Source organism: Equus przewalskii, chromosome 5 (genome assembly GCF_037783145.1).
Source record: "Equus przewalskii isolate Varuska chromosome 5, EquPr2, whole genome shotgun sequence".
In the NCBI taxonomy this organism is placed as follows: domain Eukaryota; kingdom Metazoa; phylum Chordata; class Mammalia; order Perissodactyla; family Equidae; genus Equus; species Equus przewalskii.
The window spans coordinates 1,946,933-1,964,125 of record NC_091835.1 but is presented as its reverse complement, the minus strand read 5'-3'; the positions used below and the strand labels follow the sequence as shown (position 1 = coordinate 1,964,125).

At 37.4% G+C, this 17,193-nt stretch overlaps 1 protein-coding gene across 6 annotated transcripts in view; it reads left to right on the top strand.

Annotated features, from left to right (window-relative positions):
• Positions 1–17,193, top strand: part of ERBB4 (erb-b2 receptor tyrosine kinase 4) — a 1,105,575-nt gene that overhangs the window by 1,081,502 nt on the left and 6,880 nt on the right. For 3 of the 6 annotated variants that reach the window (XM_070619833.1, XM_070619835.1, XM_070619832.1), the window contains 2 exons: positions 14,471–14,518; positions 15,314–15,611. In XM_070619833.1, coding sequence (XP_070475934.1) covers positions 14,471–14,518; positions 15,314–15,611 — 346 coding nt within the window. The remainder of the gene's footprint in view (positions 1–14,470; positions 14,519–15,313; positions 15,612–17,193) is intronic. The other 3 variants (XM_070619838.1, XM_070619836.1, XM_070619834.1) reach the window with 1 other exon arrangement.

The following is a 17,193-nucleotide window of genomic DNA, read 5'->3' as shown; positions in this document are numbered from 1 at the left end:
TTGGAGCCACTAGGTATCTTTTTAATACTAAGATAAGTAAATTTGTGAGAAATAAGAGAGGTGAGATAACAGTATAACTTGTTGGTTATACATTTAACCAGCTTGTTACCCTAAAGGACCATACAGATGAAATAGACACAGTTTCTAAAACTCTTGGATATATTCATAAAAGATAAAAACAGTAAAGGTTCCTAAAAGAGCCTGCATTGCCTAACATTTATGATTTAGGGTGGGAAAGACAACCGTACCCTCCTTTGTGATTATGCTCATAAGATCAAGTGTTAATATTTTCTTTTGTCAGAACACAGCTGTGCCTTGGCTTAATATCTTCCTTTAGAAATGACAGATAATAATTGTGCTAGTATATAATAAAGAACAAAGTGGCCTGGGAAATACACCAGGGACTTTTCTTGTTTGTCCAGTACATTTTTTGTTTGTTTGGTAGTCCTTGGGAGAAAGGCCAGCATGTATAATATGTGGGAACGTCTAATCTATTTTACTTTTCCCAACTCCAAGTCATTTATCAAATTATTTCAGGTTGCAAATCTAAGCACTTTTCTGTAACTTAGCTACTTTCTTTCTAAGATGTGTCTTTCTGAAAAATGTTTAGGATGCTTTTAAAATCTATAAAATGCTTCAATTTTTAATTTATTAAAGAGGCGACACATAGGACTTGTCTCTCCACCAAACAGGGTATGAGAGCTCCAACATCTCCTGCATCCCCATGTGCCTCTCAGAAGGTGCCCGCTTTCCCTGAAAGGATCAGCAATCGCAGGGAAGAAAAATTCAATCTCAGCACATATCCAGCGCTGAGCACTTCTCCTTGGCCTGTTGACAGTGCCTCGGCATGAATTCTGAGACATGTCTTATTAGGAGTCTGTCTGGTTGCATTCAAGTGTTCAGGAGAAGTGATTCGAGGCAGTCAAGGCCAACGCAGACCCTGCAGAGGTGTGAATTACTAATGTTTGTGTTACACTGACTCTCTCACCATCATCTAAAGAAAACAAAAGTAATGAAGATTTTAATACAATTTAGCATAATCTCTACTGTTAGCTCATTCAGTTTATTTATTTTAATTGGTAAAGGATTTTATCATTCGACTTTTAATACGCACTTTTCCGTGACTAAATGGTGAAGGCGTTCTGAGGGATCCTGCTTTGATTTACTGCTGCATTAAAAGAAGCATATCATTATTTTTAACTTTCAAAGGAATGTTGTCCAATGACTTTAAATGATGTATTAATCAATATACATTCAAATGAAACTTGTAAATTATTTCCAACGGTTTTATTTACATCCATAACACCAATCATTTTTGACAGTTGTTTCAAATGAAACACAGGATACCAAATTGGCAAAATAACCTCTATCATCACACAGACAAGTATGTAGCCGTATGAATATTTTTATTCTGGTGTACAAGGAACATAGACGTATTTGGTTTGCAGCATTTAGCATGGTTTTATGTGAGTGACACTTGGACAAGTCAGCATTCAGCTGTATTTTCTTTAACTTACTAGAAAAACTACCATGTTGCACATTTATGTAATACAATACTTTATTCAAAGATATTTAACATGAATGTGAACTTACAAGACTCATAAAGCAGGCAGGACAGACATTAGTATTCCCATCTTACAGCTGAGGACACCAAGCTTTGAGGAAAACTTATCTATGGCAGCGGAGCTGTTGCAGGGCAATTCTCTTCCCTGCTCAGAGGGCTCTCCTGCAGCTTCTCCCCTTCCTAGAGACACATACTCTAGAATTTTGATTTAGAATTTTATTTACTTATAGCTTATATTATTCAGCCATGATTATCCTAAAAATGTTTTTTGAAAAATCTGAACTAGGTCTTCCCTATAGGTGTCTGTATTATGCGCCACAGTGTGGAAATGTAGGCGGGTGGTAAGTACCACTTAAAAAGGATACTTGTAGGGATTTGTTTTTGATCTTATGAGCCAGAACTACACTTTCCATCTGCCTACAGGCAATTTATCCTCCAGGTCTGTCTTTCCTATTGTTCCCGGTTACAATTTATATTCTTCAGGGGTGAAGCTGAAGCCTGAGTTTCCTAGGCCTCCAAAGCATCAGGAAATATACAGATGTCTCAGGGGAGTGTTGTCACACTGGTGACAGAATCCTGAAGTTTTATAATAGATGTGAAACATCCATCGCATTTGGAATCATACACTATTTGTAAGGATACATTTTTTTGCCATTAGAATTAAGATGTCAAACAATGCCTCCAGAAATACTAACTGATTGCCAGGAAGAGTGAATGTACGAGACGAGATAGAATATTCGGACAATTGTATAAGGATTCAGTTTCAATCTAGGACTCACCCTGAGTATCTGCAGAGGAAGGTGTGCGTAATATATGATTTGAGGCATCCTAAAATCCTATATTCTTTAAAACACATCTGACTGGCTGGCTGAAGGCCCTGATAGTCTCATAGATAGAGCCACACTTTGGGTTTAATATATATTTCTATCTACCCATTCTTTGATTCAATATACTTTTATGAACATTCACCATGTCTATGTTCCTGGCCTGTGCCAGGTATCAAGGGTATAATCAGACTTTAGAGTAAGTCCTCTTCTAAATAGGCTCTTAGTCTAAGGAAGAAGACATAGTAATGAGTCAAATAAACAATTAGAATACAGTTGATAAATTCCTCTTGTGGGGCACATAATACCTTCTTGATAAATATTTTTGAGCCAGTAATTAACTGTAATCAGGGTAAAGATAATTTTCCATGGGATTAATGTGTAATCAAGGCAAAGAAGCTAGAAAGAGCATTAAGGAAACAACTGGAGCCTGGGTAGAGGCCTGGAGGAGAGAGAGGTAACGGACCATCATAGGAACTGCTGGCGATTTTGTTGACTGGAGGCTTATGAGGAGAGAGTGGAGAGGTGATGCTGGAGAAACTGGCAAGGACCATAACTACCAAAAGCCTTCAGTGCCACAAGAAATTGAGACTTGATTTATCAAGAGACAATAAAGGGTCTTGTAGGTTTTTAGACAGGAGAATGAAGTGTGAATATTAGATTGAAGTGAAGGGAAAAACTAACATCAAGTAGAACAATTAGAAAATTATTACAGTACTCTACTGAAGAAATGAGGTCATAATTACTTTTATCACAGGTGCCTGTTTTCCCTAGCAAGTCCTGATTTACTCCCATTATCCTGCCTTATTATTAATAGCACTTTCTTTTACCCTCAAAGTATCCAGGTTAAAATGATAAATTATATGGTACGTTAACCACAGCTAAACTAGTGTCAATGAGGCTGGAGGGAATGGTTGAATTCTTGAGGTATTGAGACACTGGGTAGGTCTTGGTAGAATGAGTAGACTTTGGATGCTTAGATATGAAGAGTGAGATAGAGGAGAAGTCAAAGATGACACTAAAACTTTTGACTTGCACAAGTAGGTAAGCTGTTGATACCATTCACCAAGCCAAGAAAGATAAGAGAATTATGTTTGGTGTAGGAAGAGACGTACCTTTCAGTTTTAGAAACATGACATTTGAAATGCCATGGAACATTCCAATGGTGATATCAGGCCAGCAGATAATCATATGGTTATGAATTGGTATTCAATAGTTCAGCTGTTACCTGAGTTAGGCCAATTAAGTGGATGCCCTCTGGCTTAGCTAAAGCCAAGTCTCTGAGGAGAAGAATGTAAAGAAGAGAGGATGCTTTGGAGCATGAGTTACTGACTCAGAATGGAACACCTTCGGTGGGAGGACGATAGGGTTGCATCTCCTAGAGACTGAGGGCAGGAACCAGTGGGCTCTGGAGTCTGTTCCAGAGGACTAAAGAATAGGGGCTTAAAACTAAGAGGTCAACCAAGGTGAGGAAACGTTGCGATCAGATTTCACCTGCTTTAGAGCTTCACCTGGCTTGCCTCTGAGTCGGTTGGCAGACATAATCTATGGATACCAAGAGGGTTTATTTTTGTCCCCATAGTAAACGATAAAAATATTTTTCTAATTAGTCCTACTGACTTTTGCTTGTTGGTAACTAACGGTGTGACCTTGCGGAAAGTCACTTGCTGTCTCTACGACCTTGGCTGGAAACAAAGACAGTGCGATTGGGTGATTCCAGCATCCATATCAGATTTAAATTAGATTCTCTAGTTTCTGCTCTATTTTACTTTTTGCCTCTTTTATATTTTTTACAGTATTGACCTTTAAAGTATTAACCTTTTAGAACTTAAAAGGAAATTATTATGACCATGATCCTGGCTAATCTATGTCGACTTTGGCAGCAAACAGTATAAAAGGGAATCTAAGAAGTATTGGCCATTTTTTATTTTAGGAAATTCTAAAGAGGTTCACAAATAGATGCAGGAGTTCTTTGTATACTTTCTTCTTCCTTTTTAGAGGCAGCAAAGTAAGATTTGGGGCTTTTTGAAAATGGTGAAAGCTGCTTAGACTGTGGTTAGCAAGGAGCTCTTGGGGAGAACCTTTTCCTCTCGGGGTGCTGCCTTCAATCCGATACTCATTTTGGCTCAGACCAGTTGTAAATACCAGCCTGTTTCTGTGAAATGTAACTGTGTTTGCTCTGGGCTGATGGGACTGCCATGTGCTGTTTGCTCTGTCGTAGCTGTACCCAGTATCCACAGCGCGTTATTCAGATCAGCTTACGCGAACCAGCGATCCTAATTCCAGGTGGACTCTTAGAAGCCTTTTTACTTACAGCAACAGCTGTGCCACCTGGTAGCTCAAAGAGCAGTGGTTGGATGAATCAACCGTTGTTACAAATTCACTTTTTATCTGGTAAACAGTTTGCATAAACCAGCATAACTGAAGATATTTCCAACCTGGTCCACACTGAAATGACGTGAGCACTGAAAGTCTTCCCTGTGTTGTGTTAAATTGTTTGCTCATTGCCAACACCTATCATTTAAGACGCTGAATAAAATCTACATGCCAAAATTTGATTTATAAAATTTGCAATTCGATTTCCTGTAATATTTGTTTTCCATCTCCCAATACACAAACTATGCCCTTCATATTTTTTACTTTCTCACACATAGATTGCTCTAAATACTACCATTGTTATTGTGAATATATAATAAAACTTCCTGAGCTTGGATTATTGCTAAAGAGGAAGTTGAAATATAGAATATTTCACTATTGCCTTATTATTTGCAAGCAAAAATAACTCCAAATAACCGCTAAAGAAATTTCTAAATAGAACTGTCGTACATGGTATTTTAGTGAACAAGATTCATTTGCTGATAAACAATATCCACGCATGAAAAATGATAAAAACAAAGCAAAATCAGGTTCACAAATGAGCTAACAGCCTGTAAAAGACAATGTGTTAGTCTGAGTGGGTTAAAAAAACCCTTTCTTATCTTGTTTTAAGTTATTACTTTTCTTAGTGTGTGTATGAATACATATGCGCAGAACCTAAAATTGTGTTACTGATAACACATAAGGAAACATATTATACTCAGGCCAAGGCATAGCATTTGAAATTCTAAAGTAATGGCGTTCAAATTCAGAAAGTCTATAGTTTTTTCTCTCATTCTCAATTCAAACCTGCCCTATAGGTTACTTAATTTTTTTTTTTTAAAGATTTTATTTTTTCCCTTTTTCTCCTCAAAGCCCCCCGGTACATAGTTGTATATTCTTCGTTGTGGGTCGTTCTAGTTGTGGCATGTGGGACGCTGCCTCAGCGTGGTCTGATGAGCAGTGCCATGTCCACGCCCAGGATTCAAACCAACGAAACACTGGGCCGCCTGCAGTGGAGCACGTGAACTTAACCACTCTGCCACGGGGCCAGCCCCTAGGTTACTTAATTTTTTAAACTGTTTCTGTAATCGCTACATATAATCTAGTTGTATGGATATAAAAACCACGAAAGTAGGGGCTGGCCCCATGGCCGAGTGGTTAAGTTTGCTCTCTCCGCTGCAGGCGGCCCAGTGTTTTGTTAGTTCAAATCCTAGGCGCGGACATGGCACTGCTCATCAGACCACGCTGAGGCGGCGTCCCACATGCCACAACTAGAAGAACCCACAATGAAGAATACACAACTATGTACCGGGGGGCTTTGGGGAGAAAAAGGGAAAAAATAAAATCTTTAAAAAAAAAAAAAAAACCACGAAGGTAAAGGTATATAAACCAACAAGTACATATATATATTGATTTTAATAACTTGCTTTTACATTTATAATGTTTAAATAACACATTCTCTTTCTACGCAAGGCAATCTGTTTTATAAATTACCATTTTAATAAACAATGCTTCTAATTAACTTATGTACATCTTTTATTTATACTATTTAATTTTAATAGGGTATTCCTTTTGTCTAATAAACTTATAGCCTATTCAATAAGAAAAATTGATATCTGTATGTCTGATAATCAAAGCTCCATTAAGTTCACTTTAAGAGTATATCAATATGTATTTCAACTAAAAACAAATGCCATCATGATCAAGGCCATATTAAGGAATACTGATTTTGTCTGGAAAACATAAAAGATGTACCTCTAAACTTTAAAACTGACCTTTTATCGTATGTTAAATGTCATTTTGAGTCTGTAAGATAAGATGAGATGTTCGTTAGATGGGGTTCGGGGAATCCTATTTCTAGTATTGTTGCTAACTAAACATGTGACTTGAAAAATTCGCCTAACTTCTTAGAACATCAGTGTCTCCATCTGTGAAATGAAAAGTTTAAATTATACAATTTCATTTCAGGGGTCGGCCCTGTGGCCGAGCGGTTAAGTTCATGTGCTCTGCTTTGGCAGCCCGGGGTTTCACCGGTTTGGATCCTGGGCGCAGACATGGCACCACTGTTCAGGCCATGCTGAGGCGGCATCCCACACAGCACAACCAGAGGCACTCACAACTAGAATATACCGCTGTGTACTGGGGAGCTCTGGGGAGAAGAAAAGAAAAAAGTTTGGCAACAGTTGTTAGCTCAGGTGCCAATCTTTAAGGAAAAAAAATTTCATTTCAAATTGTATTTTCACTAGTCACCATCCAAATGTGGTCTTGCCCTCCGAGAACATACAATCATTATTACATATATGAAATGATACTTCATAATATTCCATTTAGAAAAAGGAAAGAAAGAAAAATTGGTTAATATACTTTGAAAAGTTTTATGCAAGAAAAGTTTATAAGATGCCTTTGCTTTAATGCTAATCACAATTTACAGTATCTAACAATCAAAGGTGTGGGCTTAAGACAGCATATTCATTTACGTGCAATTTGATAATTGAAAGCGATCTTTCCCATCACCTGTTCTATAGCTCTGTTCCTCTTTTTAGAGTTAAATAAACTCAGAGCCCAAGAGGTTAAGGAATTTGTTAAAGGTCACACAGCTTAGTGGCAAAATGTTCAAGAATACAACCCTAGAGACAGGAGGACCTCGCTGACCACTTGTTCCAGGTCTCTAGCATTTTTGTCCTCAGTTTCCTGACTTCGATGCATTGTTCGTGTACTAAGAAGTCTTCATTAAACAATCTTCATGATGTTGGGATGAAAAACACTCAAGCAGAGACAGACAACTTTAGGATTCACTTGAAGACTTAGCCTACCCAAGAATTTGGACATAGTTAATTGTTTCATTTTGACTTTTAAACAAAGATATATTGCAACTGAACTAGACATTCTTAAGAACAAGTTTAAAAAAAAGTAGAAAAAATGTCTGTACCCTCTCTAACTGAGAAGAACTGTTGGGAGGTCTTTAAGAAAGCTCCTAGAAGTTCTCCTCTTTAGATTTCCAGCTACATGTGTTAACTAGTACCTGAGCGATAATTAGAAAGGCTCAAATATCACAATATGCTTGTGAGCAGAAATATAAACATGCAAAAGAAAGTTGCCAGAGGGGCCGGCTCTGTGGCCGAGTGGTTAAGTTCGCGTGCTCTGCTGCGGTGGCCCAGGGTTCGGATCCTGGGCACGGACATGGCACCACTCGTCAGGCCACGTTGAGGCGGCGTCCCACATCCCAAACTAGAATGACCTGCAGCTAAAATATACAACTGTGTACAGGGGGTTTTGGGTGGATAAAGCAGGAAAAAAAAAAAAAACAAGATTGGCAACAGTTGTTAGGTTGTTAGCCCAGATGCCAATCTTAAAAAAAAAGAAAGAAAGAAAGTTGCCAGAAACCAACAAACAAAAAACGATTTAGAATTTGCACCAAGATGAAGAAATATAAATCCTGTGTGATTACTAATTTCAAGAAGGGTGACAAAATTCTTGTTGCTTATCTTGACTGAAGCTAAGGAATGTTGGCATTAATGTAAAATCATGTTTCTTGATACCTTTTCTTGTTTGACTGTGTTAATAACGTTCTTCAACTTCACCATATCATATGAGCAGAGACTGAAAGCAGAAAATTATAAAGTGAGGAATTTTCAGCTTCATTTTCTTGACTCATCTAGCCATGGATATTTTAAAGGGGAATATTCTTTTGTTCTACTGATATTTGGAAAGGGTATAGGAACTTCTGCCTTGGGAGACAATAGCTTACTTACCCTCAGTCAAGCAGGAAGAGGGATTTATTGACTACAACCTGGACTAGGAGCAGTAAATCCATGAGCAAGAGTGCTGTCATGCAAAATCTTTGCACTCTCCGCTTATTTAAAACCATCTCCTGCTTCAGAGTTGGCTTTGCTCTTGGCAAATAGGTAAGTGTGTATATTTATTATGTATGTGTGTATATATATATGTATATATTATGATAATTTTAGATCAACAAGAAAAGAATGTTAGGGAAGAATATATATATTCATATATATATGTATATACATGTGTGTATATATGTATCCTCTATTAGCTCTTAACATTCTATTTATAGTTTCCTTTTCAGCTTCAGTCCCTGTAGTTAATTAAAATGCAAATAAACTGGGAGGGGCAATACCATAACCCATTATCAGTATTTTATAGCTAAGGCTAGTGAGTTTTTCAAATTCCTCCTTGAGACTAGTTTTTCACACGAAAGAGAAACCATGGAAACTTCTTTGAGAGAAGAGTTGAGGCACTATGCAGGGGCAGAGGGAGGGCCAAGATAGAAAATAGACAGTCAAAGTCAAAATTTACATGTGGCACAGTGAAAGGGTAATAGATTCAGAAAGCCACCAGTGGCTGTGTGAACATGGGAAGAACTTTCAACTTCCCTGATCCTCCGTTTTCTCATCTGTAAAATGGGAGCCGTAATTTTTAATAATGCTGTTTACCTTGAAAGGGAAAAGAATAAATAAAACCTAAAATAGTCTGCAGCATATAGTAGGCACAAAATGCATGTTAATTTCCCTTCCTCTTTCTCAATTTTCCTAAGAGTAGTTGTATATTCATCTATGAAACAGAATAGACCTTATAATAAATGGACTTTGAGAAGTGACATAAGAAAGTAGAATTATTAATGTTTATACAAGGCACCATGTCTGTATAATTTGTAAATTCCGTATTGATTCTCATTCATGTTTATTGATACCATTCATAGCTTCCTTTGGTTAAAAATTATTTTCAGTAATAGAATAGATGAGAGATCTGAGAAAGATTAAGTGTTCTAGGGTTAGTAAGAAGTGGACAAAGGATGAAAGCCCAAGTTAATATTCCTTCAGCCAGATCACACAGGGTCATTATTATTTACCTATTTATTATAATATTACATCAGTATTACATGTTTATATTATTAAATCATTATTTATTTTGTGTGTAGAGTAAAAACTTAAGATTTCTTTAAAAAAGCAGTCTCCCACATAATCAAACCAAATAGATAAATAAATACCTTAATAAACACATACACAAATAGACAAAAACATTTTGTGTAATATATAGGGGGTGTGTGTGTGTGTAAAGCAACTGCTTAGATGGCAGCTTCCTTCCCTTGTCCTTACTACTTTTTGGTATATGGATACATTTTGTTTGTTTCCTTTTGGTTGCTCTGTGAAAAATGAAAGTTCTAAATCTAGATGTCTCCAACACTGGTATGTTGAACTCAATTGTGAAAAAGATATAGAGTTACAGCCATGCATCAGGAATGGTACATAATGCAAAAAACATTTTATCTATCTGATACTTGACCTGTGAAAATGCCCATCAGAGTGTTAAGAATACAAGCCAGAGAGGATAAAATGTTGAGAACCCTTAGTAGTTACTATGTGGAAATGTCTAGGGATAAATTAGTGCTGATGGATTAGCAACATCTTACAGAGACACATTCTATTTTAGTTAAGAGGATTAAGAATATTTCTTGGCCTAGTGTTTCTTGGCCCTACAAACTTTGATCCTGTTAATATTGAGAGTAACAATTACTTGAAGATTAAAAAAATCCTCTCTCATGAAGCACATGTTTGATTGAAATAGAAGTTAGGCATTAATCACATATTTGTTTTCTAAGAACATAGATTTGTATGATATTTTAAAAAATATATCACAGGACACAGTCCATCTGGTTAACAAATTACAATTTCTCAGGAACAACATTAAACAATACAATATTTCAATTAAAACAATAAATATGAGAAATACAGTGCATACAATGATATAAAGGTTCAAATCTTTATCATTCTTTTATCATTAAAGTAAATTTTAGGACATGATGTATGCAAAAAATGCATTTAGCACTGTATTTGATATATTTGCTGACATTTGCCTTCTCTATAACCTCTGGCATTTGAGTCCAAGTTAATCATACAATATCCCAGTGATACTGTCTCAAAATTAAACTTGACTCTCTCCATCAGTCTTACAAATGCCCCCACCAGGAACAAAGTCTGTATCGCCTGCCAGTTCATAACCCACCTCTTTCTATCTCTGTCCTGCTGGCAGCAAATGCCCTCACCAGCTATTGAACAGATGCACCCAGTGCTGCTCCCCGAAGATGCGCAAAGCCAGGCTTTGATGGACAGCAGAAAGTGGCATGATGAAAACACAAAAGCAGTTTAACTGAGAGCACTGCTTTATTCTGCCTAGCACTTTAAGGTCACTCTAGCTCATTCTGACTGTGGGGATCTTAATTTTTACTCAGCCAATTTACTCGCAGCTGTCATTCTTTCCAATATGAAAAGTTCAGCTCTTCAAGTGTGGGGAATTGGGGTATGTGGCGGGCGGGGAATGAGAAGAGCTTGTTGCAAACTAAAAACAGCAAAAACAAGTAAAATCTGGCTTGGCTCTCAAGTACAAAAAGTTATTTTCAAAGCCTATAAATTATGACATAGTGATTAACATGTAATTTAAATATATTTAAACAACAATTATATCACATTTCCAGCCCGGCTAATTGGCCTCACAGATGTTCCCTCGTAGCTGTGTTGCCCTTCCAGGAGGAAATGAATGAGGTGCTTTTTATCATGGAAAACAGAAAAAAAGCAAATGGGAAAATGGAAACAGAAATATAAAAAGCAGCCAGTAACCCTAAAAACAATGAATGCTGAAGGGGCTTTGCTTAGCAATTTTTCCATTTTAATACTGAAAACTAGGAAAAAACATGAAGATGCTTCTATTACTGTGATGGTGTCTGGCAGTATATCAGACGTAGATTTGGCAGGTTGCTGACAGGAAGACTTGTCAATGCAGGGCCAGTGGAGGCATTCTAAGATGGCATGGCCTCCCTTCATCCTGGAACACGCCAGCTGCCAAAGGTCTCGCTATTTTTTTTTTTTTAAAGATTTAAATTTTTTCCTTTTTCTCCCCAAAGCCCCCCGGTACATAGGTGTATATTCTTCGTTGTGGGTCCTTCTAGTTGTGGCATGTGGGATGCTGCCTCAGCGTGGTTTGATGAGCAGTGCCATGTCCGCGCCCAGGATTCGAACCAACGAAACACTGGGCCGCCTGCAGCGGACCGCGCGAACTTAACCACTCGGCCACAGGGCCAGCCCCAAGGTCTCGTTATTTTTAATACAACACTTTACGGTTGAAGGTGGCCTAGACCATATATAAATATAGATAATAAAGTATTTCTTGATGAAGAATGACTTGTCAGTTATTCCTCTGATCATTTATCTCTGAAGTTTTATAAAACGCAAGATGCGCAGCAAAAACACTGCAATGCTATTTCTTCAGCTGAGATTCTAGTTGAACATTACCCAGTACAGCATCTCTTTCAAGGTAAGATGTCCAAGGGACACTGGTAATTACTAATATTTTGGAATACTTTGCCTTCTAATATGTAATCACAGAGTTGAAATAAACACACTTCAGCCTCATTTCACTCTTGCCTTTTCTTCTAATAAGCTCAGGTAATGTTTGATAGTACACTGTAAATTCAGAAGGCCAGTGGCCATGTCTCTTCTAGAGTATCATGATATCTCCAGCATCCATTGCACTTCCCATGCTTTCACTGTGAAGATTTAATATTTGTTAAATGTATGCTCAATAATTGGGGGTTAATGATAAGGTAAGACCAAGGTTTGTAATATGATAAAGTTTCACCAGGCAATTGTCACATTTTTATTCCATCCCTCTGTTACATGTCACTGGAATACACAGAAAATCCCTTTGTCAAATTTTATGAACAAATGTATTTGATTTCGTATCCTTCTAAAAGATAGTAAAATATATCTATATTTAAGGTGATGTGGAGAATAGGTAAGCATTTAAAATGCCTCTTTGATGAATAGCTTTGGCATTTTGATGGCTTGATTTTAAAAATCTGATTTGGTGGATGTGACTAGTTAAATTCCATGTATCCTCTGTATTTGTATAATAGTGCAGAGCGTACAAAGCTCGTTTATATACATTATCTTACTTTGTCTTCACTAAGAATGAGGTAGAGAGGCCAAGGATGAAAAATGAGGGTCTGAGATATTTCATGAGTGACCACATCACTTGTAATTGGGAGTGGAGCTCAGAGCTTCTAGCAAATCATAGAGTAATTTGTCTGTTGTATAATACCACCTCCTATGCATTGCATATTAAATATCTCTCTAACTTCCCATGTCTTAATCTTCAATGTGTTGTTACGTAGAGAATTAAGGAGGTATTTTCTATGCCATCATGTAAGTGATTCAGTTATGGGGAGAGTTAAAATGTGAATCGACTGTTCAGAACTCAGGGTTCAGAACTTGGCCCTTGGTTAGTCCAGCAGACTGAGTTAATTAAAAGAAGTTGTAATATCTAGTTGTTATTAATTTACACTAAATAGTTAATCTCCATGGGACTGTATTCTTCTTACATTGTTTTATGAATCTCTAAATTGTAAAGACATTGACCTGGAATAATATTTAGCTATATTCCATAAATGATTCAATATGTTGTTGTCTTTGAGGTTTATTGTAGTCATCTCTATTCACTTAAAGCCAGAATGTAGCAAATGCAAGCTTAATAAAATCAGCTGGTTTTTCTTTTTTTTTTTTTGAGGAAGATTAGCCCTGAGTTGACATCTACTGCCAATCCTCTTATTTTTGCTGAGGAAGACTGGTCCTGACCTAACATCTGTGCCCATCTTCCTCTACTTTATATGTGGGACGCCTACCACAGCATGGCTTGCCAAGTGGTGCCACGTCCGCACCCGGGATCCAAACCGGCAAACCCCGGGCCGCTGAAGTGGAACATGCTCAGTCAACCACTGTGTCACCAGGCCAGCCCCCAAAATCAGCTGCTTTTATCTGCACTATTGATTATCTCCAGTGCCTAGAAATGTGTTTAATGAGTGAATAGTTTTATATTAAGAACCAGAGTTGGTATTCATACAACTCCCTCTACTTACCCTAAGGAATATTGTCTTTAGTATCTATCATATTTTTATATCCACTTTTATTTAGTCCATAGGCTGGAGTGATAGGCTATGAGAATATAGATGTGTTTTTGGTTTTTTAAAACTGAAATCTGATTGTGACTGATTTTAAATACATGAAAGTGATATATGTAAAACATGTTTCCAGGAAAGGAATTGATTTTCTAAGATTTTCTGTTGTTTATTAACTTTAAAAAAAAAAGCAATACTGAAAAGAAAATGGTCTCCTTTTTATAAAGGAGAAGCTAAAAGGTCGACCCTTTGCTGAAAGGGTAAAAAAATACACTTAACTCGATAGCAAAAATTATTCCAGGCAAACTGAAATCCACTTCTATCTCCTTCTAGATAAGTTTCTTCTTATAAGAGAAAAGTTCATGCTGGATATGTGGTCATTTAACACGTGATGAAGGATCAGTTCCTTATATACAACTGAGGTTAATCATTCACTGCTTTTCCCTTTCTTCCAGGGTTAATCAGAAGAATATTCATTGTCAACTTAATTTTTAATCCATCTAAAAATTTTACTTTTTCTATATAATTTTCCTTTTCAGGGATTGAATTTAAATGTTTAATATCCTCAAAACACACAAATAAACTCGCTTGTGGTCAGAGTGCACAAATTCACCATTTAGCAAACTCCACTGTGGTGCATGTTTTCCCCCTTGGTTCATACAAGTCGTGTGGCTTTTCTTTTTCTTTTCTTTTTTATTTTTTTTCATTCATGTCACCTCTTATTATATCCATCATCCCATTTTTCTTTCCTATTAGAGTGACATTGGACACAGCCCTCCTCCTGCCTACACCCCCATGTCAGGAGTAAGTATTTCACAGTCAACCTTCATCTTTTAGGGTTTTTGGTCTTTGCTTACCATGTTCCCTCTCTCTTGTCTCCTCATAATTTCCTCAGTTTACCTTTGCCAACAGTGAATTAAGAATTTGCTGTAGATTATGTAGCTGCCACGGCAGATATGTTTTGTCTCAGTAGATAATCCAAAATTGAGATATCATTCACCAATAGTAGCTTTCGATTTTCATCTGAAGGATTTTCCTAGGCTCATAAATTGTCCTTCTGGGTGAGGAGGTTACCTTTAATTCTATGATTATAGGTCATGTACTAAAAAGTTAGAATCTCAGCAAAGATTCTCTGGTTAGGTACTGGAGACTCAGTCACAGAAAAAACAGAATAGAAGGCAACAAGGAAATAACACCATTCAAATGGCATCATTGTGCTTCTGTTCTTAATGGCAACTGTCTGCAATTAATGGCATTGCCATTTGTCATGAAAATCCACTGTGAATTTGACATCAAAAATAGCCAATTGTGGGAAAAGAACATGAAATACTCTTTTATTAGATCATGCAGTAGATGGTTAGTAAAATTAAAATATATATTTCCAAATTGTTTTCCCATGATTTACGTTTTAAGAAAAATTGGAATTGTAGCTATTTCTAGTCTGTAACTCACGTTCATTAGACATTAGGGAAAAAAATTCAATAAAAACTGACTTTTCTCTGAAAGATAAACTTCCATATACTTTAGGTTATTAGCAGTCATTTTTCACAACTATTCCTAACAATAACTTCCGTCCAAATGTGTCTCTACTATTGACAGAACCAGTTTGTGTACCGAGACGGAGGTTTTGCCGCAGAACAAGGAGTGCCCGTGCCCTACAGAGCCACCACCAGCACCATCCCAGAAGCTCCCGTTGCTCAGGGGGCTACCCCCGAGATTTTCGATGACTCCTGCTGTAACGGCACCCTGCGCAAGCCAGTGGCACCCCATGTCCAAGAGGATAGCAGCACCCAGAGGTACAGCGCCGACCCCACAGTGTTTGCCACAGAACGGAGCCCACGAGGAGAGCTGGATGAGGAAGGTTACATGACCCCTATGCGAGACAAACCCAAACAAGGTACGAACAGAATGTTCAGAAATGATTGGCATTTGACATTCACTTCCATCAAAATAAGCAAAGTGTAGAAGGGAAATTGCCAGATCACTGGACTGTGTAACGTTCGTGACCCAGAAAAGGCCCAGGCTGCTGCTCTTTGTAGTAGGGTGTCTGAATCGTCAGTATCCACACCATCTAGGGGCTTTTGGGAAATCAGAATCTCAGGCCCCACCCAAACAGGAACCTATATTTTAACATGATCCCCATGTGACTTTTATGCACAGTTAAGCTTGAGAAGCGCTGATCTAAACACGGCTTTACTGGAATATTTCAATGAGATAGCATATCACAAGATTTCAGAACCATTGCTTTGTTGGACTTACTCTGGAGAGCAGAAAGACTGGAATTGTTGGCAAAACTGTCCGAAGCTTTTGATGGCACCAATAAAAGATTTGGTTGATTCATTAAAATGATGTCATTGAAATGACCTCAATTATTATAGGAAATTATGATTTCTTCCATGACACATTTCCAAAATTAAAATTCTGGCCCTCCATATACTTATATGTATACCATTACATCTTGAGAATATTCATGATTTGTGGTTTTACAAAGTTAGTAGTAGAAATGTTAAACACCAAAGTCAAAAAAGATTTCAATTTTGAAAGAGCTTCTTTTCTTTTATGTTAATAGCATCATGGAAAGGAGAAAATGGATGACTTATTAAAAACTGATGATTGTGGATCTGGCCTCTTGGCCAGGTGGTTAAAGTTCCATGCACTCCACTTCAGCAGCCCAGGTTCATGGGTTTGGATCCCAGGCATGGACCTATTCCGCTCATCAGCCATGCTGTGGAGGCATCCCACATACAAAAAATAGAGGAAGACTGGCACAGATGTTAGCTCAGGGCTAATCTTCCTCACTGAAAAGTCTTCAGTGTCAATAGTAAATTATATTTTATAACTGTATGAGGGCCAATTATATTCTTTAATATACAGTTATATTCTCTTTTATAAAATGCAATTGGGGATCTCTAAGTCCATATGATAAACAACCTTTTAAAATATATCCATTTAGATACAAATTTTTACTGTAATGAAGAACTGAATGCTTATAGTAGCCCAGTGGTGACACACATGTAGGTTTGGAGAAGACTTGACAAATGCCCTGAAAGTGGAATACTCTCTGGGAAGATTCTCAGCTCAACCATAAAGTTATTTCTCTATTTGTAATCTCATGGCCATACAAGTTTGCATCAGGATGACAGATAAGTAGAAATGGTAACGTGAACCTTCTAAGAGAAAGGCAAATCAGGCTATGTGCTCTCTGTGGAGCATGCTGGATCTTGTCTCTGGATATTCAGAGACCCAGGTTTCTGTAGAAGGTTGGTCTATGCTAGCCCAGTTCACAGAGAGTAGAGAATTTTAGTACAGAAATTCCCATACTTTCAATTAAGAAGTTTCAGAAATCTTGTAAGAAAAATCAAATTCTGGCACCCTTCAAAGTTTTTTCAGACATTTTTCTTAAAATGACAGTAGCTTTCAGAACCATTCAAACTAAAACTTGTATGAAGTGTAAAGTTCACCCTACTCCTGCAGCGGCA